At 39.2% G+C, this 26,958-nt stretch overlaps 1 protein-coding gene across 2 annotated transcripts in view; it reads right to left on the bottom strand.

Moving 5' to 3' along the window:
- The window catches only part of Pcsk5 (proprotein convertase subtilisin/kexin type 5), a 433,314-nt gene that overhangs the window by 300,030 nt on the left and 106,326 nt on the right, over nt 1-26,958 (bottom strand). For both annotated transcript variants that reach the window (XM_023722967.1, XM_023722968.1), the window contains exons 4-5: nt 3,016-3,159; nt 736-812 (exon numbers count right to left, since the gene is read on the bottom strand). In XM_023722967.1, coding sequence (XP_023578735.1) covers nt 736-812; nt 3,016-3,159 — 221 coding nt within the window. The remainder of the gene's footprint in view (nt 1-735; nt 813-3,015; nt 3,160-26,958) is intronic.

A 26,958-nucleotide genomic window follows, 5' to 3' on the forward strand; every position in this document is an offset into this window, starting at 1 on the left:
TAAAAATTCATATGAAAGTATCTAAATCACATTTGCAATAACAGGAAAAAAGCTAATAGGCCACAGTGATCAGGAACACCTACGAATCTTTTGAAGTATCTGTGTCACTGTAAGGAACAGAATGCAATCCCACTTACTGCTGAGAAATATTCCAGTATTCTGAGTTATCAAGTAAATGTACATTTTCATTTGTATTCACTAAAAATTTCTTGACTATCTGTGAAGTGAAATTGTGCTCCTTGACAGGACAAGGGAGGAAGAAAGGTAATACTTTCTATGAATGGCAAAATGGTGAAAAACCCAATCATTTATAGAGAGAATAAAAGAGAAATAAAATAAGAAAGCCCCAGGCCATGAACTCAAACACAGCATCAATAAAATTCTTTCAAGGTAACAGAATAAAGAAACTCTCCAGAGGGTTACTTTAGCTTCCCTCTTAAACATTTTTATCTGTAAACAACTGGGTCAATTACTCTGCGGAGGATGTCCCTGCTTCCCTACTGAAGATCCTGAAAACCTGATCCATTCCCTAGAGCTCTCTCTGCCACCTGTTTTTACTATGTAGACCACTGTTTTGTTTTCTCAGAAACTTGGCTGAAAAGACATCTGTTCACCTTGCTGTAAGTTAAGGATCATTTGTTACCAAGGATTTTGGAGAAAATACTTTCCTCAGCATGAGCAGAAAAGCGAGCTCCTTGCCAGCCACCTGCCAGCCACCCCTCACTTGAGCCTTACTTGTTCTCATTGCTTGCGTCGTAACGAGGCATTGGATCTAAGTCATTCCCATTCACGTCACAGCTCGCCAGGGCATCCTGCAACCACAGAGGAGGAAGCAGAGAGAAAGGAAATGGACAGTCATTAATTAGCCACTGACCCGCAGCCTCCTGCATTCTTAAACACATTTCTGCAGGAGAGTAATTAGGTTAACTAATACGCTCATAGTTCGCCGGTGTCAGGAGGCCTTGGAGAGGTAATAACCAGTACTTCATTTTCCTCCTGAAGGTGAAGGGATTTCCTACATACACCAAAGAGAAGCCAGCAGATCTCTACTTTGTAGCTAAATGAACCAGTTCTCAAAATGTGTGTTTTTCAGAGACCTTCTCAGTGACAACCTTTTCTATGAAATATTCCTCAAATACTGAGGAACGTGATTTATTCTCTAGGTTCTTTCCCTATTTCTTACTTTATTTCTTGAGCAGGTAACTTTTTTATCCTAACTTAAAGATTTTAGAAGATGGGGTCTTCCACATATAATTAACAAGCCAATTAAAAATCAACACTAGATATTTGTTCAATCAAGTATCTTGGGGCCCCTGTTAAGTGTTTGTGTGGTCTCAGGGATTACACTCACAGTAAGAGTTTGTAGTTCCAACTTCTACTAACAGCTTAACGGCTTTTGACTGACCAACATGATGACCAAGGTTTTCTTATACTAACCTTTCAAAATCAGAAACAAAATCTCCAAAAACCTTTCGAAAATGGTTATGAAAGGCTTCCAAAATACTAAGATTTTACAGGGTTGTTTCCATTGCACATAACTATTTTAAGATGTTTTACTTTTTCTTATGTTTTATAACTACTCCTAGTTTCAATGTTAGTAAAACTCAACACTATCTTTGTTTTCTGCCTTTATGAAAGGCTCATGTTTCTCAAATAACTTTCAGTACCTTGGTTTTGGTATGCTTGGAGGAATTGAGGAGAATATACTAGACACAGGAAGGGAAGCCTCTGACTCCTGTCCAAAGGGGCCCTGGAGACAAATCTTCTGAGGGGTGGGAACAGGAGGCCTTTGGCGACAACCAACAAGACAACCTACAGTAATGTAATCATGTCACTGTGAGGAAACTGGATCCTCAACATGTTAAGTTTGTCATGAGATAAAAGAGGACTGAAATAGTTCTTTTTTCACCTCATTTGTGTTTCTACACCCCATCCCCACCCAGACTTCAACAGAACAACACTTAAGAGGGCAACAGTGCTGCTCATTGTAGGGGTCAATGTAGAGAATTCTCTTTCAGGGGAGGAGGGAATTGAAAAAGGTAGACTACAGTCAGAATTAAGTGACAGCAATTTGTATTTAATGGAAGGCGGCCATCTGTGGTAGGAGCAGCAGCACACAGGCAATCCCTCCTTGCACAGGGCAAGGGCGTCTCTGCTGTGGAGAGGCAGGCACAGTTCCAGTCTTTACCAGACCCCGCATAATTCTCTCAGAGTTCAGGATTCAGTGTCTGCACCTATTAAATGAGGAGACTACCCTAAAGTTACACTTCTCATATTCTATCCTGTGCAGAGGCACAAATTTATCTGAATGGTTCTTTCTTTAAAAAAAAAGAAAAAAAGAAAGAAAAAGAAATAACTGGAATAATTTCTAGGGACTAATAGGTTGCTGATGGATCACTACTGGACGGGGAGGAAAGGAGGAAAAAAGAGTGGGGGAGGGGAAGGGGGAGAGGAAAGAAGTGGAGAGTGAGAGGATGGGAGGAGGAAGATGGGGGAGGGGAGAGAGACACAAAGGGAAAGGGAGAGGAAGGCTGGAGAGGAGGGAGGGGAGACAATAACTGAGCAGAGCACTAAGCTTGTTCCTTCCCATGCCTGGCGGTTGGGTGCTGTTGGGAGCCCATGGAGTCAGCGGTGGAGTTTCTGGTCCCTTACTGCCTTTTTTTATAGGTCAGAATATCAACGGCATCCAAAAGTCGAAAAGTGTTACCCCGTGCTTCCTGTGCTCAAAGAGTTCATCTTCTATAAAAAAGGAGCAAAACAGAGCATATTGTTCCTGTTGCTGCATTTTTCAGTAGTTCTCTCCTAACACGAGCCTTCCTGCATACAGTAAGCAGAGACTTCTTCCTTTTTTTTTTCTTTTGAGATAAGCCTTGCTCTGTAATCCAGGCCAGCCTTGAACTTGCTACACAGCCCAGGCTAGCTGTGAACTCACAATGCACCTCCTGCCTCAGCCTCCCGAGTGGCATATGCCACCATGCCTGGCAGGGAAGACGTCTGATCGTGGGAAAAACTCACATAGTTTTGCATCAGGTCGGGGTGGGTCCTCTCAATGCCATCATCCAGGATGGTCACCACGATGTTCTTTCCCGTGTAGCCTCTCTTCCAGGCTCCTTCAATATTCATATCTGACTGGCAGGGATGGGTGTTGTCACTGCAGTGCTAAAGAAGGAAAGGGACACTGCACATTACTGAAAAGTGAGGTGATAAGAGAAAGAAGAAAGGAATACACACACACACACACACACACACACACACACACACACAAGACAGCGAAGAGAATCATACTACTAATTTCCATCAGCTCATTGAGAGGAACAGGTAGTGCTTACACTGTTTAATCAATCTTGCACACCTATGGCTGGTGTTCCAAGCAGCTACTTTGAAGATAACAATATGCAGTACTATAACTATTGTTAATTTCCTGTCATCTTGTTTTGAAATTCTACATTGTTTCTCTTACTTTCTTTATTCTCTTTAAAATAAAAAAAAAAAATTTAAAAAAGATAGAATTCCCTGTTAAGGCAATTCCTCAATAGCAGTTTGACAGCTGGATAGTACAGGACTGCCTGAATCACCAGCACAGTACACAAGGAGGACAGGAGGAGGAGTTGGGAAAGCAAGTCCATAGAAATCTGCCACCAGCTGTGACTTGCTGATGTCATAAATCTTTTGGAAAAAAAACATAAAAGTAAGAGATATGTGACACATAATTTTTTTTTGCTAGCATGTATTAATGAGATTTAAATATTCCTTGTAAGCCTTCCTTTATAAATCTAAACCAGGTAATTAAAGAGAGGGCATTTTATAAAATCTTACCAGGAACCCTGGAGTCACAACTAGAAGTAATCTGAGTAACTTTGGTACAGTTAGCTAGAGAAAAACCCAAAAATGAGAAGAGAACAACAGGTTCTCAGGACTTCCTTGTTACACTAACAATGTAGTCCACCCTCATTTAGAGGGGGAGGTAGACCCACTTTGTGCGACTGGAGAGACAGAATGGAGAGAAGTCCAGAAAGGCCCCTACCAGGAGAAAGGCTCAGCTGTACAACATGGGCCCTTGGCTCATTATGTTGAGAAATCTCGTTCCACCTTGACTACAACACGCAAACATACTGAAGAAGGAATCAAGCCAGCAGCTTTTCCTGATGTAATTTACTTTCATTTGTCTAACCCACACAATTGTTTCTTTAAAGTCACCTCTTTGCAATGTCGCTCCGAGTGGAGCTGTTTTCCAGGTTCTTAGTACCAGGGAGAGAAACAAAGGAAAAGGGATGTGCTGCTCCACAGTGCCATGGCAACCCCAGCTGCGCCAGGCCTCTGCCACTCACGCCTTCCCTCCTGCTTTGTAAGGAACAGTTTAGCTTTACAGAATGGAAAGAACGCCAAGCTTTCTCTTCCTTCAGCATAAGGGAGATCCCACTGCCTCTGACTCCTTTAACACGGACTTTATTGAGCAACTATTGCATGATGTGGCTATGAACAAGGCACTAGGTTCTGGTACTAAAGGGGAGGCACAGAAAGGTGACAAACCCATTCAGCATGCTCATTGGGTTTTAAAGGCATTAAAGTGCTGATCTGCTGGTGAATGATGAGGGGTATGAGTGTACTGGGTTAGGTGGGAAGGCCAGAAAAAGACCTCAATCTCTGAAAATATGAAATGCAACACAACCAATGAAAAAGAACGGGACACCCAAGAGCCAGGGGACAAGTATCATGCAGGGGTGGGCAGCAAATGAGAAGAATAGATAAGAGCATAAATGGCACAGAAAGCAACAAACTAGGAAGAGAGGCAACATCGGATTGCGTGGGGCTGTGTCCCCTAGGATTGACCTTTCCTTCCAACTACATCCTCGTGGACGCCTCTTTCCTCCCAAAGCTCATCTTTCAAATCAAATGCCACAAAGCAACGGAGTACTCTAATGCCCTGTGGAGGCATTTGTTCTTGTTCCTGAATTTATGCCCTCAGTGACACTGCTTTTTGTTGTGTGTTACAAATATATCTGAATAGTTTCGGGGTTCCTTTCTAACAATGGACCACTCTTTCATGAGGTGTCAATTGCATATCTGTATTTTATGAAGCATCTGAATCTTTGTCCTACCTCCTGACTTCTTCCTGACACTTGAGGCCCTGTCCATACACATGCAGGTACTCAGATCCAATCCTATTTTACCTCCATCCTCCACTTTTCAAGGCACAACTCTAGACTTAGATCCTACCCCAAAGCCTCCTTCACCATACTTGCCTTTTCCCCTTCCTTCAACTTAGAAACCACACACCACACACACACACACCGATTTGTTCTATACAGTTCAACTCTTCACTGAATTCTGCTGAGCTGCTGTTGACTCCGACCTAATTATTACTGAATCTCAAGTGTGAGTTTTCTGTCTTTGACAGACTTAAAACTAAGTCTCACGTAGGACCTCAGAAGTAGTATGCTGAGCCACACCAGAAATGAGCACATATTTTCAACTTCATGTCCAAATTCAAAATTGCTAGCATGCTCCTGCTCTAACCTCCTCAGAGATTCCAGTGGCTATTGCTTGGTTAACGGAAATAATAATGAAAAAAAAAATTGCAGATTTCCGAAATAGTGACCTTTTTTTTTCTTAGACATCTCTTTCTGGCCAAGAATGTACACCTCTCCTCACCAAATATTTTAATTTAGCACAAAGCAGCTTTGACAGGCTTCCATTTCATTTTCTTTTGAAAACCTGATCTGACCACCTGCGGTATCGATTGTGACATGGAGCAATGTCAGCGTGGCCAAGGGGTGGGCGGGGGAAGGAAGCAAGCAGGAAATGGGTAATCCGCACATGGGATAACTGTCCTGGACCGGAGGGTGCTGCCTGAAATTGTAATCATAAAAATTGAAGAAAACCAGCCGTCTAAGGAAAACATGTGTGCGAAAAGTGGAGCAACTAGTTTTCTTTTTTCCACCTCTGCTTTTGTTGAATCCGACTTTACCATTAAATATTCTGATACTTCCTCTTTTTTATTTTTTCTGTTGCTTGCTTGCTTGGTTTCTTTATTCCATTTTTATATCCATGACCATTGCATTAGTAGAAGGTAGGGAAGAAGCAGAAAATGATCCGTTCATTTGTAATATAGCAAGCAGCCAAAATGTCAAAGGGAAAAAATTTAATCAAAGCCTAGAGTACTTGTTGCAAATGAGTAATAAGGTAGAGAACATTTAAATTAGAACTCTAAATTCTCAACAGGAGCCTTACATTTTTAGCCCTTTTGATGTATACTAGGCTTCCAAATGTGTTTTTGATAGAATTGATTCACATACCTAAGACGTTCAGAGAGAGTAAAGACTGGACAATGGTGATGTCACTCAACACAGAGCAAAGATGAGAATGAATTCATTATTTCCTTAAATGCCTGATTATAAAAGACTTTTACTTAGTTTTTTGTTTGTTTGTTTTGTTTTGTTCTTTTGGGTACTGAGAATCAAACTTAGGACCTTGGGGGCTGGTGGGTTAGCTTAGTTGTCTAAAGCACCTTCTTGAGCAAAATCAGTCAGGGGCAAAGGACTGTAGTTCAATACCCAGCACTACATGCCACCAGACCTGCCTTTAAAGCAGCCCAACCCAGTGGGTGTGTGTGTGTGGGGGGGGGAATCAAACTTTGGACCTTGTGCTTGCCAGGCAAGTGCAGTGCCCCTGAGCTATATCCCTGGCTCATATAAGAGCCTTTTAATGAGGCCCTATTTACTTGCCTGGAACCCATGTTATAGCAGCATCTAAAGGCAAAAGGAACACTTATTGACCATGATTCCTCTGTCATAGTTGACCTTTTGATCTCTGCTGGACCTATATCTAGCGATGAACACCTGCAGCTGCAGCACATACAAAGCTCACAGCCTGCTACGGGGGCTAGTTAGAGGTATTCCTACTAGAACTGGAGAAATGTATGTATGTGTACAACACATACAACGCAAGTAAGCCTGCACTTCCTAGTAAACACATATGGCAATGTACCTGCAGCTCTGAGTAACATGCTATACCTCACTTGAAGTCTGCGTTGATGACCATTCAAAAACCCACTGGGTGCAAAAAACTCAGAATGTACCTTGCAGAAACAATTGTTAGCACCAAGTTCTCCCAGTCTCTGATCCATAAAGGTTCATAACCCTTTTAAGAATATAATTTTAAAGAGATTATTCTATAAGTTCAAGAAAGGGTCTTTTCCATGCCAAGGTTGAACTATTCTGCTTATCTACCTCTGTGGGCATGGCCACAACTCTTGTGTCTTCAGGAACACATCACAGTATCTGATCAGTGAAAAGACCAGAACAAACACCTTTGGTACATTCTTTCCATCATTTTCTTTGGACTCAGGGCAGGAGGAAGTGCAACATCATTCTTTTTAAGCTTCTCTAATTTCTGAGGGCCTCCAGTGCAACACCTCCAAACCCCCATGACCACTCCCACCCTTTTCCATGGTCCTAGAGATAGAAGCTAAGGCCTTGCACAGAGTAGGCAACTGATCCACCATTAAGTTACATTCCCAGCTTTTAGACTACCACATAGATGCTGTCTAAAAGGAAAACATCTGCTGTCTATTATTATGAATATAATGGATTATAGGACTGTACTTCCGGGGCCAGGGAGATAGCTCAATAGAATCAACACTTGCCTGGTAAGCACAGGATCCTGAGTTCAATCCCTGGTACTTCCCCTCCCCCCCCCCAGACTATACTTCTGACTAAAAAGTAGAACTTAATGCACAAAACACTGTTCTAGAGACAAACAAATTAAGGAACATATCTAGTCAATTTAATAAAGTCCTCATGTATATTTGAAAATGTGGAGCCTAAGGGTTGGGACAAATCAAAAAAAAAAAAAAAAAGAAATATTCCCTTAGGTGGAAATGTAACTAATACTAGGCTCTTATTCAGGGCCAAACACTACACTAATCATATGTGCATAGCATCATTTAAGACATAAAACAAGCCCTTGAGTGAGGCACTTCTATCCCGCACTTCCAGTAGGCGAAGACCCTAAGGCTTAATCAGCCTAGGTAATTGTCCAGCCCTTAAGCAGCTGGTTGACAGTGGAATTAGGATCCAAACCCAAGCAGTCTGACACACAACATAAGACTATGGAACTCTTCAGTAAAAAACAAAAACAAAACTGAAACTGAAAAGAGCACAAGGCAGGGTCAAACACATGCAAATAAGGAGAAAAGGAGTAGGTAAGGAGTGGTTGGTAGAGAAAGACGCTCCAGCGATCAGACAATAGACACCATGCTGGCCTTAGCACTGTGACCAGGGAAGTCAAGCGATAAAGTGCCATACAGTTAGATAAGACTTTCATGATTTCCCAATTTTTCCCTTCCATTTGTTGGAACACATCTTTAGGAAACACCAAATTTCTATTTGGATACTTTCAGTAACAGGAAACTTGCCCTTCTGAGTGCCTGCCTGGCAAGTCCAAGGACCTGGGTTCGATTCCCGGTACTGCACGCTGTGCCAGCTCCAAAACGGGGCATGGAGAAACATGCCTGTAATCCCAGCACTAAGGAGACTGAGACAGGAGGATCACTATGAATTTAAACCGCATAATGAGACCCCGTATCAAATAAATAAATAAAATTTAAAATAAATAAGCAGCCAACCATGAGCTCTTAAATCAAGTCTTCTCTATAACAAGCCCTAGTTGTAGTGTGTATCAATTTCCATGACGTAAATATTCACATTACAGACAGTTTCAAACTACCACTATCACAATATACCTGAAAATACAATAAGAAGGTCTTGTGAGTTGGTAGCAGATGGGTCCAGAGGGCCTCTAAAGAGGCCCAGCATTCCCATCCTGCTCTCTTTCTGATGAAGTCACCCCTTCCAGCAGGTCTGACAACCCCTCCTTGTCAAGCTCTTATCTCTTTATTTGAATCCACTTAGACATCTGCTTCGCAGGGCTTGGGGACTGCTGGCAAGTTCCTAAGCTTAGCACCCTTTTCCCTTTCCAGATAATAGTTTTATTCCCTCTTACATCTATTTGCAGAAGATTTTCTTTAATCTTTTTCTCTCCAGGCTGCCTAATCTTGTGTGAAATAGAGAGCCTGTGCCTCCTCTAAAAACATAGCTGTCTCTACAAGTTCTTGAAGATCTAAATCATGTGCAGTTACATTTTCAGGTGTTTACTACTATATTTACAGGGCAGTTCAGTGATTTCAAGGCATAAACATGCCTCTCACCAAAACAGATCAATTATTTCATGTGTGAACCATCTAGAAATTCTAAGGGTGCCCAGTGTGCAGCATCACCATCAAACTCAGTGTAGCAGCCTAGGACACAAGGCAAAGGCAACCACGTAGCCAGGTGAGAATTCTACCTCTGCTTCTTTTTGTTTTGGTATCAGGGATTGAACTCAGGATCTTGTGCTTGCCAGGCAGGTGCTTAAGCTGTCGATCTATCTCCCCAGGCCACCTCTGCTTCCTTCTAGCTAGACACCTTCGTCAAGTGACCTAAATTCTCAAAACCATATCTGTTCTATGGGCATAGTGAATAGCCCTACAGATCACACATATAAATGGTGGCCATACACACGAATGGCCAACATTACCATACAGTGTTGTGATGCTCATTCATAGGTGTCTTCAGCATTCCTAATAGCATAGGAAACAAAAGCTTAGTTTAAAAGGGAGAGAGTATTGTCCAAAAATGAGATGGTAGTTTTGTTTCTTTGTTTAGAGAGTGTAATATTAGGCAAACTTGAAAGGGCAGCTGACAGCTGGGTTGACCTGAATAGTTCCCATTTGGCATCTTATGTCTAGGCTAGATGATGAAGACAGGGATTAGGGTACACAAACAGAGAACAACTCCAACTGCCTTTTGGGATGTTACTGCAATGTTTTGTCCCTGCTTAATTGTTCTCCAGTATGTTTATCCTGTTCCGTATGTTTATCCCAGTGTTCCGATTCTGTTACAAGCAAGGTTTTCATCTACAACCAGACAATGTGACAAAGAGTCACTTCTCAAATTAACATAATTTGAAGCAAGCTCCACATAATACCAAAAAATAGCAGAAATAATGCGTGTTAGGAGAAGGCTGTGGTATACAGATATACCTATGTAGAGGAAAACTGAAGACATCTTAGCTGTTTAATTCAACTATATTGGGGATTAAGGAGATGAAGTAGAGCTGCAAAAGGACAGCTGGATGATACTAAGGTTTAGTTCGGAGTGCATTTATCAGTTGTAGGTTGTGCAATTTTCTTTGAATGTTTCCAGAACTGACCCATTTTGAAACAGAAATTCTCATTCTTAAAAGCCCTTAACAAAGCAAACCAATAAACCTACAAGCTCATCTTTCTCTCTAAGGAAGCCTTGTGTGCCTCATATTAGTGCTTGGACAATGAGTTTTCACTATATTACCTGTCCTTGATGCTACAGGGAATCAGCATCCCTTAAAGTCCAGGCACTAAAAACAAGCTCCCTTTTTACATCATAGCCCTGTGTGCCTGGCAAGCTTACGGAAGTCTCCAATGCCTCTGGTCTAAGCATGAAAGCAAGTTTTAAAAATCTGGGTATAAAACTACTGCCACCTTCTCAATTGTCATTTCTCCTTCTGATTTACGAAAAGCAGGTCACTATGCTGGCCATACCCTGTCTCTGTTCTCAACTCCTTCAAATCTAATCTGTGTCACAGACAAACAAGCAATTACAGAAACATATGCTAATGTTACTACAGGAGTTGGCTGTGGTGATGTCAAGGCTCCTTTGGGGCAGAGAAAGCACCTGTGAGAAATGGCAGTGAGACTGAGCCCCTGAGTATGCTCTGACTCACAAAAAGGCAAATGGGGATGAAGAGGGTAAGTCACGGAATGATCAACAAGAGACTGGAGTGTTAGTGGAGCTGAAAACATTCAGCACTCCCACAGGATGCAGGTTGAGAGGTGAGGTGGGGATGAGAAAAACAGATAGAGATGAGACTGGAGAGGCTGAAAGGGCTTGTTGTACATCAATTATTATACATACGAGGTTATCAGCTTGAGGGAAGTAGGCCAATCTGGAAAGGCAGGAGAATATCATGCATGGGGTCGACACAGCTCATCTGAGAAGAGCTGGCTGTGCAAGTGGGAGGCAGGCACACCAGGACAGGCAGATGTGTCACAAGTTTCTAAGGCAAATTCTCAAATCCCTCTGCACAGGCAGAATGGTCATTTCATGGGAGACCCATGCTCTTCTGCTCATGCATAAAGCACTCATTACAGCATAATCTGATTACATACGTGTTTTATCTTTCTGGTGAGATGGTGGTTTCCCTCAAGCCACTTGTAATAGGTCCTTATTACATATCTTTAGAATCTGGAGGGTTCATAGTAAGGACAATCATGAATTGTTCTTTATTTAAAGGGTATAGTGGTTAATTTTATGTGTCCACTTGATTGGGTTAAGAGACGCCTCAACAGTTGTAAAAATCATTTACCGGTGTGTCTTTGAGAGAAGAGATAACCATTTGAGTAGATTAAGTAAAGAAGTCTGCCCTTTCCAATGCGGGTAAGTATTATCCAGTCCACTGAGGGCCCAAGAAGAACAAAAAGCAAGAGGAAGGGTGAACTCCATTTGCTCTGTGCTTGATCTAGGATATTATCTATTTCTTCCTGTGCTTGGACCTCATTTCTTGATTCTCAGGCCTTGAGACTTAGACTGGGGCTTACAACATTGGCTCCTAGGATTCCCAGGTCTTGCAGGCTGGGAGTGGAACTGCACCACTGGCTTTCTGCTTTGGGTCTCTACCTTACAGACTGCAGAACATGAACCTTCGCAGTCTCTATATCACAGGAGCAAATCTCTCTCTCTCTCTCTCTCTCTCTCTCTCTCTCTCTCTCTGTTTGTGTGTACTGTTTCTTTGGAGAATTATGAATGACACAGGAAGAATATTAAGAGTGAAGGCAGGGGGCCTGGCCCTAGCTCAGTTCTTGGGGCCGGGGAGATGGCTCAGTGGAATAAGCGCTTCCCTGGCAAGCGCAAGGGCCTGAGTTCAATCCCCGGTTCCACCAAAAAAACAAACAAACAAAAAAAAAGAGTGAAGGCAGAAGTGGATCCTGAAATAAAATATAGAACAGGATAACTAACATATTTGTAATGCAGATAATAGGAAAGGTACAAACAAGATCTAGAACTCTTCATCTTCTACACATTGCCTCATAACAGGGTGCTGCTTATTATGCTTTGCTGATGCAATAATGCACGAAAGAACAAAGGGAATAAGCAGGGACTTTTATAGGAAATTACACAAGAAGAGCAGAAGATATTTATTTGGGGGTACTGATTGTTTAAATGTGCCACTAACATTTATCAAACAAACACTCCTAGCACAGAGTCTAGAAATAAGAGTTTGCTACAGGGAAACTACTGCCCCCTAGGCCTGGTGAGAAATGTTTCTTCACAGAAAAGGCCAGAGATGCAGAAGTCTGTTTACCCTGGAACAACAAAGGATATGATGGAATAAAATATAGAACAGGATAGAAGTGAACATTTCTCAACTCTTCTGATTTTTGGTTAAAGGCTCAACTTGAGAATTATCTTCCGTTCTAGGTCATGCAGCAAATTCTAATTATTTATGAGTTGAAGAAAGACAGTTTTACCAAATAACTTTCTTCCTGGCTATGAATCAAAATCCAGAACCATATTTTTAGAAAATATACTACTCTCTCCCCCAGATAGCACAGTTAGTAAATTAATAAATTGTGCTTGCTTAGGCACGATCTCAATTAAAATGTTTTCTTTAAGTGCCTATAAGCTATGCTGGAGCCCATGAAAATGAATTTTAAAAGGAATACAGTTGCATTATTTAATAATTAGGAGACCATTAGCAAGAAGAAACGCTCATTCTTTTCCAAAATGCAATTTCTTTGTTTGCACTGTTTATGAAATTCTGCTTACATGCAACTCTTGAGCTTCTTTCTCCTCTCTGCATACATCTGTTCAGCAACTCTTAGATGCCCTTTACTCACCCAGAGCCCAGAAGTGGTGTGAACAGAATGCAGAACTCTTGCCTTTCCTTAAAACGAGTGGACTGTAATATGGCGTGGACAAGTACAACCAGTTGGGTTTAGAGCACAATTGTTGCACAACTTTTACTTGTTTTCAAAGCCATACAAGAAAAACAAGATGGAAACCAACATTTTCTCACATGAAGAGAACATTTTAGATTTAGGAGGCTGATTTGAATATCATTTGAAAATATTTGAGTATAATTTTATTACTATATCATTGTTCTTCATATTCATAAATGACAGCATTCTTAATGGAATATAATGGCCGAGACACTTAATTCATTTTTCACCTGAACAAATAATACAGAATAGGGGTGTACCTATACACCGTTCTGTAAAACCCTCAATCTGCAATTCAGGTTTTGACAATATAATCATTCTGTAACATGGATGAATAAGGTGGGTGACTGTCTGTCTGTCTGTCTAGACAGAGCACGGAGACAAATGAATGGAAGAGACAAGGTTGTAGACTGATGTCACTGGTGCTAACAGCACTGGAATGCTTGACTGACATGGAAGTTAATACGGCTTTTTCATGCATACGGCCACCTGGAAGGAGAACTGTCAAATTTATTGGAGGATTTAGTTAACATGTGTTTGTCATGGGTGAGTTAACTGCCAGTCCTAGTGAAGGACACATGGACGCTACTTGACTTACAGTGGCCTTTCCCCAACTACCCCAACTACAAGTTGAAGATATCATACATTTCAAATACACTGAATATATTTAACCTACAAAACATCAGAGCTGAGTACAGCACAGCTCCCCATAGAGCATTGGATGTTTACTCTGAGTTGAGACTCATTGCATTGTGAGACAACAAGCTAGTAGATACTGCTAGCTAGGAAAAGATCAAATTGTAAAATTAAAAGTATGATTTCTACTGAATGTATACTGCTTTGGACCATCATAAACTCAAAAAATCATTAAGTTGAATGCTTTGAAGTCAGGGATCACTAGTGAATTTACTGTGTGGTACTCTATCTCCTAACAGCTAGAAGAACGACAGTTGCTAGGCAGTTACTCTACATCTGTTGGCTGTCAGAACATTTATTTGTACACTTGTGTGTGTTGTATTTTTCCAATCAATACTTAATGATGTGCCTACATCAGGGAATGTAAAAACCCATGTTCTTGCATTCACAAACTTTATGTTCAAATTGGGGCATTTATTCGTAATAAATAAGTAGCCAAGCAAACAATATAATTTGGAGATCATAATAATTATAAAAGAAATTCTAACAGAAGACCTTGAGTATTAAGAGAAATGAATTATTGAATTTATACCCTGAGCTCTTGGCAATTTTGCTATTATTAAGCAGACTCTTACTCACTGTTCACAGAAACTTCATTTTGAACAATCGTTTTTATGGTTATAAGGCAATAAACCCCAGTCTTGTGAGGACAAGTTAGAGCCAAATTGAGGTTCCAGAACTACTGGTATTGAAAAGTAAAAAAAAAAAAACAAAAAATGTTTTCACATTTCAAATAAAAATTTAAAAACAGGAAATTACAAGACCAAGAAAAAATAATAAAGAGTAAAGAGCGTAGTATCTGCTATTATTGACACATTCATAGAAAAGTAAAGCTACTGAGAAGGCAAAGCACAAACAGTCTCAATCTCTGATCATCAGCAAAAGCAACTCATATAGACACTAAAAAGATGACATCAATATTGTTTTTTGTAGAGTGAGAGAAAATAATTTTCTGAATCTATCTGACATCTTTGCTTTCATGGTCTGTGCAAAGATATAAGGTAGTATAAAATCTACAAAGCTGCTTGCAAAGAAGATAAAACATCTTGCTTAGACAGACCAAGAACATGTCTAGGGCTTCACAGCAGCATAAAGCAGAGGTTTGGGAGAAGATGAAAGATTCCATCATAGGATTGACTAGCCACCAGTAAAAGTACCCACAGCCTTCTTATTAATAAAAAAAAGTCAAAGTCCTTCAAGAATCCAACCAATCAACTTACTTTAATACCACTCAACATAATTTCTTCTGTTAGAGAACAATAGTAGCAATTTCAGAAAGTAAATATCCAAGGCTAGTGGCACATCTTTGCCTACTGGTTGAAGGCATTAAGCTTTCCCTAAAGTAGCTCCGAACTCTCATAGTAGCATATGCCAGGTAAACTGAACACTGCTCCCATAACCCACGCTACATTTTATTGCATTGACTAATGAAAGGAATAATGCTAGCACAATTAAATTCAACACCAGGGTAACAGATTCCTACAGCTGCGCTCACCAGGCCCACATACATATTTTAATGCACAGTTTTTCATGCATCTCTTGTCTTTTCTATCTAATTAACAAGCACAGCTAACTAATATAAAGATTAAAAACAAAAGATTTTGCAGACAATCATGGTTTATGTCTCATTATATTGTTCACTGCTGACTTTCCAAAGTGGAAAAAAGTAGAGAAAAATGTTGGACAGGAGTTTCAGTAACATGCATACATACTTTGGTGCCCTAACAAAAAAAAAAAAAAAAAAAAAAGACACCTTTTTAATTTAAATCTGCTGTTCCCTATTTCTCAGTAAAAGGGAAGAAAGGATACAGCAAACATTCAATTGACAGAACACATAGCCTTACATTTTTAACTTAAACAAAAATAAAATTTTCTTAAAAGGATGGGTTTAACATTTAGATTCCTGAAGTTAACATCTACTGAAAGTTTTTTTTTATTAGTTTGGAATATTTTGAGCTTCAAGGAAAAGAGGAGTTAGGGAAGTAGCTCAGCTGCATAAGCATCTGCCTGGCAAATGCAAACCCTGTGATCAATCCCCAGTACCACACACACACAAACACACACACACACACACACACACACACACACACACAAAAGAAAAAAAAAACACACTATAGTAAAAAGTCCTTAACTTTCAGCTAAGAAATCAGAAAGTAGATTATTTCAATTTAATGACATTATTCAGAAACAAGATTCTTCCTAACTTCTTCAGCACCACACTTAGCTGCTAGCTTTTCATCTTCTGAAAAGACTTCTTGGTTTTAAGAAGACTGCCACTGCATCTCATATTATATCCCTCACCAGCACCCCATGCAAAAAGAAAGAAGTCACAGAAGCCTTTCCTTCCTAACAGAAAGAAATCTCTCAGTGTCAACCCCATCTGTAAATGTCTCTTGGCTAAAATTGGGTCTCCATGCCTGGCAAAGAGCATATGAGTCCCATGACTGCCTTAGACCATTCATAATTTATCCTACAGGGACTGGAATTAAGAAGGAAATAATGATGTGGGGTGAAAGGGTAGAGCAGAGGCCCTCTAAGCAATAGGTCACTAGCTCATTAGCTTTTGTGGACCTATTCTGTATGAGTCGTCTTCTCCAACACTGGAACATAATACCTGATACCGTGATCTAAAGGAAGAGAGTTTAAATTTGGCTCATGGTTCAGAAGGTTCAGTCCCTGCCCGGATGGCACCAAGGCAGAAACAACAAAGCGGAAGCACCTACCTGATGGAGGAAAGCTCCTTGGTTCACAGCAGCAGGGAAGCAGGGCAGAAGGACAGTGCCAGAGGGGAACGTGTCCATGGTACCCAACGACACACTTCCTTCATCCATGCAGACACAACCAGGAGTGTGTTCTGCTAATCAGCTAGGTGGTTCTTCACTGAGTGATGTTTACACATCAGGACTGAATAGGCATACGTTCCATATACTATCTGTCTAGCTTTCATTTAGCTACAATCTATATTTTTTACAGAGCTACTCTACATCATGCACAAAGCTCAAGGTAGATGGGTATGTAAAAGTTCTTATAAAATTCAAATAGGAATAAATCTATTAAGTATAATATTAGTTTATATAAATCACAAAAATAAATGTTTTAATCTAACTTGGGTAGAAATTGAATAGAATTGTAATGAACCTTTTTATATCGACACATCTCATTAGGAAATAACACACAATAATCACCAAGTTTGTGGCTAAATTAATATGTCAGTTCAACAGATATTTTACTTTTACTCTGCACTCAGCATCATCCAAGATATGATAGTAGATATAAAATTCAAGGTGAACAACAAGAGGAAATTGAAAAACATGTTTTTAACATCATAACTAGGAGAAAGAAAACACAGCAACCTTCAGGTTAGACAGAAGTAAGAGAAAAATACTCAGATCTAATCACATCAATTCCCTGAGACACATCCATAGCAGAAAGGCAGCTGGAAATGAAGAGGAAATAAATGGCAGCAGTAGAACACAGATACAAAATGCTCTGAAAGAGAAAGGCCCACCTTCTGGGGGACAATATGAAGAATAGGTCTGAGGCGGCACAAAAGCTAAAGAGCAAGGGGACAGAGACAGTATTTCTATCAAGGGAGCTCCAGGGTTGAGGGAGCAAATTGGGAGGGAATTCCCTGGAAGATTTGACTGGAAAAGATTAGTAAGAGGTAGATACCCTATGAAATCAACAGAGAATGACAAAATCAGGTACCCACCTATTCTTCCAACTCCCTACAAAAACACTAAATAAAGCAGATGAACCATAATATACCAGGATAACTAGTGTTCTTTTAAATTATAGGACTTAATAAGTCATCCAAACTTTACCTTTTTCTACATACAACTGCTACTAACAGCCTTAGGAAATAAACTATCTGAAAAATGAATGGAGACCAGAAGATAAAATAGATGTTCACTTCTCCCAGAAGAACAAACTATGGAAAGAGAATAGAAATACTGTGGCTGAGAAAACTTCTGCCAAAAATTTTCGATCAAAAAATATAACACAATAGCTAAACTTCAGTGTTAATATGGTAAAATAAAATCTGCAGACATGGAAATACAGATCAATTGGAAAATTTAAAAACATACATAGATAGAAATATATCAACCAAGGAATAGATTTTAAAAAGCCCTAGTATTTTATACAATGGAGGACTACTCAATCACAAAGAAGGATAAACTTGAGACTTTTATAGGTAAGTAGATATGACTTGAGACCATACTCATAAGTAAAATAAATCACTCAAATGTGTAAATATCATATTGCGTCCTTGGTGTGAGAAACTTAAAGAGTTAATATGTTCTAAAAGGTACAGGGGCTGGAGAGATGGCTCAGTGGTCTAAAGCACCTACTTGGAACAAGCTTGGCAAAGCACAGGGACCGTGGTTCGATCCCCCAGCACCACATGCCAGCCAGCCGCGCCCCCTGGTGGGCTGAGCTGGCCACACACACGCATACACACACTAAATAAATGTTAAAAAATAAATAAAATAAAAGGTACAATAGTTATGAAACATGAAGAAATTGTTCAAAAGGAAAAAGGAACTAGGACAGGCAAAAGGGGAAAGGACAGCAGGGATAAGGGAAAAAATTCAAGTCAGCTATACTATTAGTATCTCTTAGTTTGTTAAAAAGGAAGCTCTGTGCTAATAGTGACTGGGGAAATTTTTATGCCCGTATCTTCTACAGTGAGCAACTACTTTGAAGATAACCACATGCAGTGATCAACTACTGCTATTCTACGATTTTGTTATGAAATTTTGCTTTCATAACAAAATTCATAAATTTCCATATAATATAACATGAGAAGAGAAAAGCTAGGAAGCTGTGAAACTAGAGCGGACTTAACCCTGGAAATGAACTAAAGAATTATGTTAGACATAAGGGCTGGGGAGATAGCTCAGTAGAATAAGCACTTGCCTGTCAAGCTCAGGGTCCTGAGTTTAATCCCCAGTACTACATAAATACTAAATTACCAAGAGCCTATGAGAGAATCAATCCAACTAAAGAAGCTACAAGGAATGCTAAGAAAAAGCATCAATATAAGAAAGAAAAAAAGTAAATTGCAAGAGGTAAAAGTATCCAAGAAAAAAGTAACTAATAAAGAAAATGGGCAAAGAATATTCAATATGCTAGCATGTAGGTCTAGTTTTTAACAGCATCTTTTTTGGAAAAATATCTCTTGCACTCCAGACTTTTTAAAAAAGTTACTTTCAAGGTAAAAAGCAACAAACAAACAAACAAACAAACAAAAAACAATGTGACCCCTCAAACATCAAGGCATTAGAAAAACATTTTATATAACTAAGAACTCAGGAAGCACTGCACTATTAAGCCCTTGTAAGTAATTTAGCAGTGCAGCAGTCCCTGTCCTTTTTAGCACTGAGGATCAGTTTTATACAAGGCAGGAGGGAGTGGTAGGGGAATTTATTTATTTATTTATTTATTTATTTATTTATTTATGCATTATCAGGGATTGAACTCAGGTCCCTGCATTTGCCAGGCAAGTGCTTATTCCACTGAGCTATCTTCCTAACCCGAGTTTCTTTTTAAGTATGTTTTCAATACTTAATAACTACATTCTCTAGACTCACATGACCATCTCAGCTACACCTCAGATCATCATAAATGAAGACTTTCATAAGGAGCAGGCAACCTACATCCCTCCCACGCAAGGCTGACCACAGGTTTTGTACCCCTATGAGAATGGAGGTGGAGAGATGGGGATCAGCTGGAGATACAGATGAAATGCAGCTTGCTAAGGGACCTCTCAGCACCAGTTGTGCCCCCAGGTGCAGCAGACCACAGACCAGTACGTGGTCCAAGGCTGGGAGCCTCCTGTGGGACAGGATGTGCTTCAGAGCCAAAGAACTGATCGGGAACATCATTTCCATCCTAACTGGGAAGCTGAGATTAAAACAAAGGCAAGGGCTGGGGAGAGAGCTTGGAGGTCTAAGTGCCTGCCTGCCAAGCACAAGGTCCCGAGTTTGATGCCCTGTACCACATGCCATGCTTCCCTAGAACCCCAGGTGGACTGTGCCAGCCCTGAAACTGGACATAGTGGCATGTGCCTGTAATCCTAGCACTGGGGAGGCTGAGACAGAAGGATCACTATGAGTCTGAACAGCATAGCGAAACTTTATACCAACAGTAAGTAAGTAAATAAATAAATAACACAAAGGCGAGAGCCAGGGCAAAAGAAGAGTAATCACATGCTATAATAAAACTAGATATACAATATTGAATTTAAAATGGAAGGAGAAAAGAGAAATGGTAAAATAGAATAAGCTTGTACACAGGCATAATTTAAACATACCAAACCAAAAATACATGCCTAAATAAAGAAAAAAGAACTACATGGTATATAAAGCTGAAGTACTGAAATAATAATACAAGATTTCTCCAAGAGCAGAAGAAACACTTTCAAAAGAGCAAAGAAAAGAACATCCTTAGCTGCCCTATTGTGGCTGGCTCCACATTAGGATTTGATTCAAAATGTTTACCTTTCATGGTCATTGTGACTTTGGGGAACAGCTAGATGTCACCAAATGTGGTGAGGGAGGAGTAATAATATTCTTATGCATCTGCTTTTATCTTGGATGGTTCTTGGCACAGCAATCACTGCATTTTTTAGTCCTATCTTATAAAAACACTATGAAAGAGAATTTGCAGAAATGCTTCAGAAAGTGGCGACCATTATGAGACAGTGTATTCAAAGTAGGGGGACGATTCTGGGAGGGATTCATGCAATGTGTCTTTTACCATAACACCTTTGTAAAACTACAAACATTCACCATATATTTGATCACAGCTGTACATGATTCTTCTCTGATACATTGAAGCTACCTCCCAACACACCCACTGCAAGATGAAATGACCACAAGTGTTGAATTCGTGCGATACATCTAACCTCCCAGGCATCCTAGCTGAGCAACACAGTGCACTGCAGTGCCCTGGTTGTTTGCCCTCTATGAATGTAGGGACTGCAACTGGCTTCTGTAGCCCAGCATCACAACAGAATATCCTATTGGACGACCGGTAGAGAACAGATCAAAATCCAAAGAACAGTTTCTACTGAATGCAGTACTGTACCATTGCATGACGTAGTATATCATTGTGAAGCTGAAAAATTCTAAGTCGAACAGAAGTAATCAGGGACTATGCGTTTACATAATATAAACTAATATGACAATCAAAATTAAATTTATTGGTCCTATCTGTAAGCATAAATGAGTTTAAACTTCTTTACTAAATTTTAATTTGTCTCACAACGGAAAAATCTGATTCCTAATTCTATAATCCCATCTTCATTCTCTTTCCTTTTTAAATATCAGTATGAATTCATGTATTCTTTTCAAAAGCAAAGATTCATTCCTGACATTGTTCTTTTCTTCCTTTCTTTATTTTTTTAACTCTCAAATTGTCTCAAGTTTGAAAGTAGGGCACTTTTTAAGTAGGCTCTTGTGTCCTTTTGAGAAGTCTTCATCAGATTTTTGAGCATCTCCTCCGTTATGGTACTTCAAAAAGAAAGTAATTCAAGTGCCCCAGAGGAAAGGGTTGACTGTGGCAAAGCAGTGTCATGACTGCAGTGTCAGTTAAAATACTGAGCTACTACTTCTCATCTACTAGTTAGTCAAAATTTAAAAATTAACAAGATAGCCAGATCAGGGGAACAAGGTGCTCCCCCTACTAGCTGTTCTAGTCCTAGTGAAAGAGATTTGGTAATATCAAACATGATTATACTTATCCCTAACTTTTGATTGAACAACCCTACTAGTGAGAATTTATTCTGAAATGATAACTCCAACAACCAAAACTATGCACATGGGGTCTTAGTTACTATTCTCATTGTTGCAACAAAATACCTGACACTCAAAAGTGAAAGGTTTATTCAGTTCGCAGTTTGTGGAGGTTTCGGTCCATGATCAACTGGCTCCAAGGCAGGGTGGCACATGCACAGGGGCAATAGTTCATGGCTTCAGAGAAAGCAACAAGAGAGGAAGAGACAAGACCTTTTCAGTCACTTATGTTATATCCAGGCTGCCAGTTCCAGGGCTGGCATCGCACCCACACCTTTAATCCCAGCCAGAACGGTGCCAAACCCATCAGTGGACTAATTTACTGATCAGAAACCTTTGATCCTGGGATCACACACTCTAGATCCAGCCACCTCTGGGAAAACCCCACAACCACATGAGACTCTAGGGGGACATCCAGATACAAGGCACAACAGTACACTATTCTATTTAGAGATATCTATAATAAAATATTGGAAACAACCTAACTGCGCAGTAGTATTCAGCTAAGGAGATTGTGGTAACTATCACAGAACAACTGGGGAAAACAACAAAGATCACTATTAACTAACTGGGAGTAATATCCAGGAAATATTAAGTGATAAAAGCAAAACAGAAAAAATGCATATGTGATATTCTATACTGAGACTTAACATTTTATATATTTCTAAATAAAAACAACTAAATTAATAAAATTACCTATAGAGAGATGGGGGAAGGAAATCTAAAACTGAGCAGGACAGAAACATTATCCTGACCTAATTGAATGACATAAACATGAGGGAAAAAGGAACCAATTCATGCAAACTTTGAATCAGTATTTTCTCTGTACTGCATTAGTTGAACATAATATAAGGTTAAAAAGAAATCTTGAATTTCACTTAAGTAGATGAAACTGTTCGTGCTGATAGCAGTATAGTAATTTTATTACTGATTTGTGTTCATGATGGTAAATGTATTAATATTTTGAAAACCATGATTGTCACTGTGGGAAGAAGGGACACAAATGTGAAGTGGCCAGAACTTGTGATACTGGTTTTGAATTGGGAGTATCACCAAACTATGGAATTCTTTTTTTTTTTTTTTTTGGTGGTACCAGGGATCGAACTCAGGACCTTGCACTTGCCAGGCAAGCACTTATTCCACTGAGCTATCTCCCCAGCACCCAAAACTATGAATTATATAGTCAGCCTATTCTGCTTGTGCATTCCATATTAGTATATCCAAAATGGATCAAAAATACTTGGTAAAATGTTATGATGTGTTGACTATTTGAGGGTTTTCTTTGCATTACTCTCTTTGCCACACATTATAACAAGAGGTATATTGCAACCAAGAACAGAGGCTTGCTGGAGAATGAAATCAGCAGCTGATGAGTTTACACACCTATAATATTCAATAACGGAACTTAGAAAAAATGGGGTATACCGATGAATGTCCATTTTGTATCTGTGTATTCAAAGTGGTTAGGATAGATATATAGTTGCATTCTCTTAATGAATAGAATGATTTGTTCTAATGGTGTTTGTAAATAGGATCACAAGTCCGCATCTTGTACAGCAATTAACCACTAAGAAGAATATATGCAGTGTATTATTTGTTGAAACTGTACGTCCGATTTGATTTGAAACTGTCTCATTGCTATCTGTTTATCAATAAAACTTTGGGAAAAAAAAGAAAAGAAATATATGAAAAAGTGAAGAAAAAAAAAAAAGAAATCAGCAGCTGAAAGAATAGAGCTACAGAGAGTGGCAAAAAGAACCAAGTCACTGGAGACCCACACTGTCTTGTACATTGTGTGAGGCATTCCATCTGGGAGAAACATGAGCTGACAAATCCCCCTTTCCACTTTTATCCTTTCCTCCAAATCAAGTGACTGAATTTTCTGATCATTTACTACTCGTTCTGGGGTGGGAGAGGATTTTGTGCAAACAAATGGTAACTATTCACACCTTTCTCTTGTCAGTTCTCAAGCATGCTAGGGTGATAAGAGTGTCTGAGAAGGTCCGCAGTCAAGAAACTTTTTTCAGTTTCCTCAAGCCAGTATGTCCTGAGCAATCTGACTTTGGAGGTACCTGTTAAGAATTCTTGGATGTAATGAAAGGCAATTTATGTGGAAATCATTCATTTGCCTGCAAAGAAATCCTCTCTCATATCACCACTTAATTTCCATATGTGTCTATTTTCACATTAGGAATATGAGGCCCATATGAACAAACCAAAGATCATAACAACATCAAAATGCTTAAACCTACTTGGAGAATTTGTGTATACCTCTATGACACTCTTAGATATGGCAAAATTAGCTATTTCATAATTTGATTATGACCTATTAGGCAAAATAGGTAACATTTTCAGATTTATTATCTCCAGTTGAGTGACTTAAGAGAAGCACAATAAATTGTGAAATGAACAAAATCATTACCAATTTACCTTTTTTTGGGGTGGGATTTACAATTTCTTGTTTCTTTCTTTCATTACCCCTTTTGTCACATGTTAAATTGATTCTTTTATTGAACAGCCTGTGATAACTCCTAGTTCTTAAGTCTTGGGAGGACAGAACAAATTCGATGCTCATTAGTGTGTACAACTAGTTTAAATGATTTGTTCATTGCAAATTCCCTTTTACTTATCTAGAATAAATCAGGTCTGATCATTACAGATCTCTTTAATCTTTCATTTTCTTCAACAAAATTCTACAATTAGAAATGATTCTAGTCCTGTGTCTTGCAACCTTCAAACTAACAATAAATGGCGAATTTAACACAATCTTTTCTAAAGGATAATTACAGGCTGCTGTGTATAGTGGCGTGTGTATAACTCCGTTCCTAGTGGAGTTAGTTTCATCCCTGCAAAATGGAACGTAAAGTTGGGAGTGTAGCTCCATGGTAGAGCACTTGCCTAGCGTGTGCAAGGCCCTAGGTTCAATCCTCACATAACAAATAATAAAAACAGAATCTGTACTTCCAGTGTGTCTGGTTGTTAGAACAAATGCTTTTGCTTGCCTCCATCTATTGTGTTCGCAGGCTACAGCAATGCTCATCATAGTAATGTTTCCTGACCACTAGTGACAGCATAGAAAATATAAACTAAAACACATCCACATCCTCATACACAAGCCTATGATGGAGTAGAAGTAGAATCCTAAAAGATGTGACATAAAGATGTTTTTGAAAGACAAAAGATTATTGATTGCGAAAAGTTAAGAGGGCTGCTTGAGAGCCATTTAAAAATATTTGCTGAGAAGGTTGGATGTGCATGTCACTGGTAGAGTACTCACCTTGTGTGTGAAAATGAAAAGAAAGGAGAAAGGAAAAGAAAGACACTTGCTGAGGGGGAGAGAAAGAGAAAGGGAGAAATATTTCAAGTAATTTGAACAACCAATTTGACCATGTGATATGTATGAGATATATTTTAAGGACAAAAAAAAAAAAAATCCCACATGATATTTAAGTAATTTGCAGTAATCACTGTACTTGTGGTAGTACTGTTATTCTGAGACAATGCAGTGTACATAAGGTTAGAAAAAAAGCAAATAATTAAACTAGTGTCCCAGAGCTCAAGATTTTTAGCATGAGAAAAAGACACAGATGTAAAATTTATGAGTGATTTTAAAAACCTTTTAGAACAGAATATATAATTGCAAATATTTGCACATATCCTCTTAAATGTATTATAGCCAACAACTAAAACAATCACGGGAATATCCCTATTTGGTAAAAGTGATGAATAAGTAAATAGTTAAGTCCTGGAAACAGCTTATAAGCCTATCAACAAACGAATGGATAAAGAAAATGTAGTATTTACACACAATGGAATACTACTTAGCCATTAAGAAAGAGAAATATGAGTAATTTGTGGGAAAATGGATGTACTTTGGGTCCATAATGTTAAGTGAAATTAAGCAGATACTGAAGTTTAAAAACAGCATGGTTTCTCTCCCATGAAGAACCTAATCTATAAATAATTTAAATAGCAAAATGAAAGAGGACAGAATCAGGGAGAGATCTGTAGAAACAGGAAAAGGATCAGAGGATCAGGAGAGCTGGGAGGGTGAGATGGGGATTTGAAAGTCAAAATAATCAAGATTCAATCTGTATATGAATCAATACCCCACAATCAATGTATTTAATATAGTCTAAACATATATCAATATATGTTTTTAATAAAATGGATCCAGGCAATGTTGCATTTCCAGGGGCACACAGAGTGGGGCACACCACCAACTAGGCAGTGGTCTTCTCTTACATTCTCAAAAATAAAACAAGTTGAATTGGACCCTTCAGCTTTCATTATGTCCCAAAACCATCAATACTAACAGGGACAGACCTTGCTGAGTGACAACATGAAAATGCAGTCACCTAAATCCAGATCACAAAGCTTGAGATAACCGACATTCTTCAACTGAAAATTTTCAAAAGAAAAAGAATTAGAAATGGGGGGACATTAAAGCCCATAGAGGTTTTAAGCTACTGTGGTCATGTGTTTCACCCTTATTTGAATCTGACTCAAATAAGTTACAAAAGAAAAATTATTATAAGGCAAGTAACCAAAACTTGAAAACTGGCTAGATATTTGATATATAAACAAGTTATCATTAAATTTTTACATGTAAGACTATTTATGGTTTCATTGTGAAAAAAATGGTTCTTATCTTACCAAGATACATATTAGAACATTCCATGATAAGGTGTGTTAATGGCTTTAAGATAATCAGCACAGAAGGGACAATAAATGAAAGCATACTGGCCTTGAGTTGATTATCAACACTAATAATGGGATCATGGATGCTCACTATAATATTCTCTCCACTGCTGCTTTAAATTTTCTAAAAAAGATCTATGATGCTTGTGGTATAATGTTATTTTAAAAAGGTCAGATATGATTCTCAACTTAGGATTGAGATCAAAAGACATAAGTTTCTGATGAAGTACAGTACAAGGAAGTGTTCTGAATGGAATTCATTACAGAAAGGGCCATCTGAGTACCGTTTCCTTCTGGTTAGAGAAAATATATAGGGTTAATACTAAGCATGCTCTAGGGAGTTGAATTAAGGTTTCCAGCTCATTCTGATTTGGTGGTCTATGAGGGTTAAAAAAAACAATGTAAAGATCACCTGATGCAACAGTAATTGGGCCAGTGAGATAGCTCAGCAGACTAAATGTCTGCTTTGGCAAGCACAGGGACCAGGGTTCCATCTCCAGTGCCTCATGCTGCACTGGCCCCACCCCAGGATGTGCTGAGCTGACCACCAAGTTGGGCATGGTGGTGCATGCCTGTAATCCCACCACTGCGGATGCTGAAAACAGGAGGATCACTATGAGTCTGAGCTGCATAGTGAGACCCTGTACCTAATGCACAAATGAAACAAAACAAAACAGCAAAGTAGTA

The sequence above is a fragment of the Octodon degus genome, unplaced genomic scaffold, assembly GCF_000260255.1.
Source record: "Octodon degus isolate 3935 unplaced genomic scaffold, OctDeg1.0 scaffold00095, whole genome shotgun sequence".
In the NCBI taxonomy this organism is placed as follows: domain Eukaryota; kingdom Metazoa; phylum Chordata; class Mammalia; order Rodentia; family Octodontidae; genus Octodon; species Octodon degus.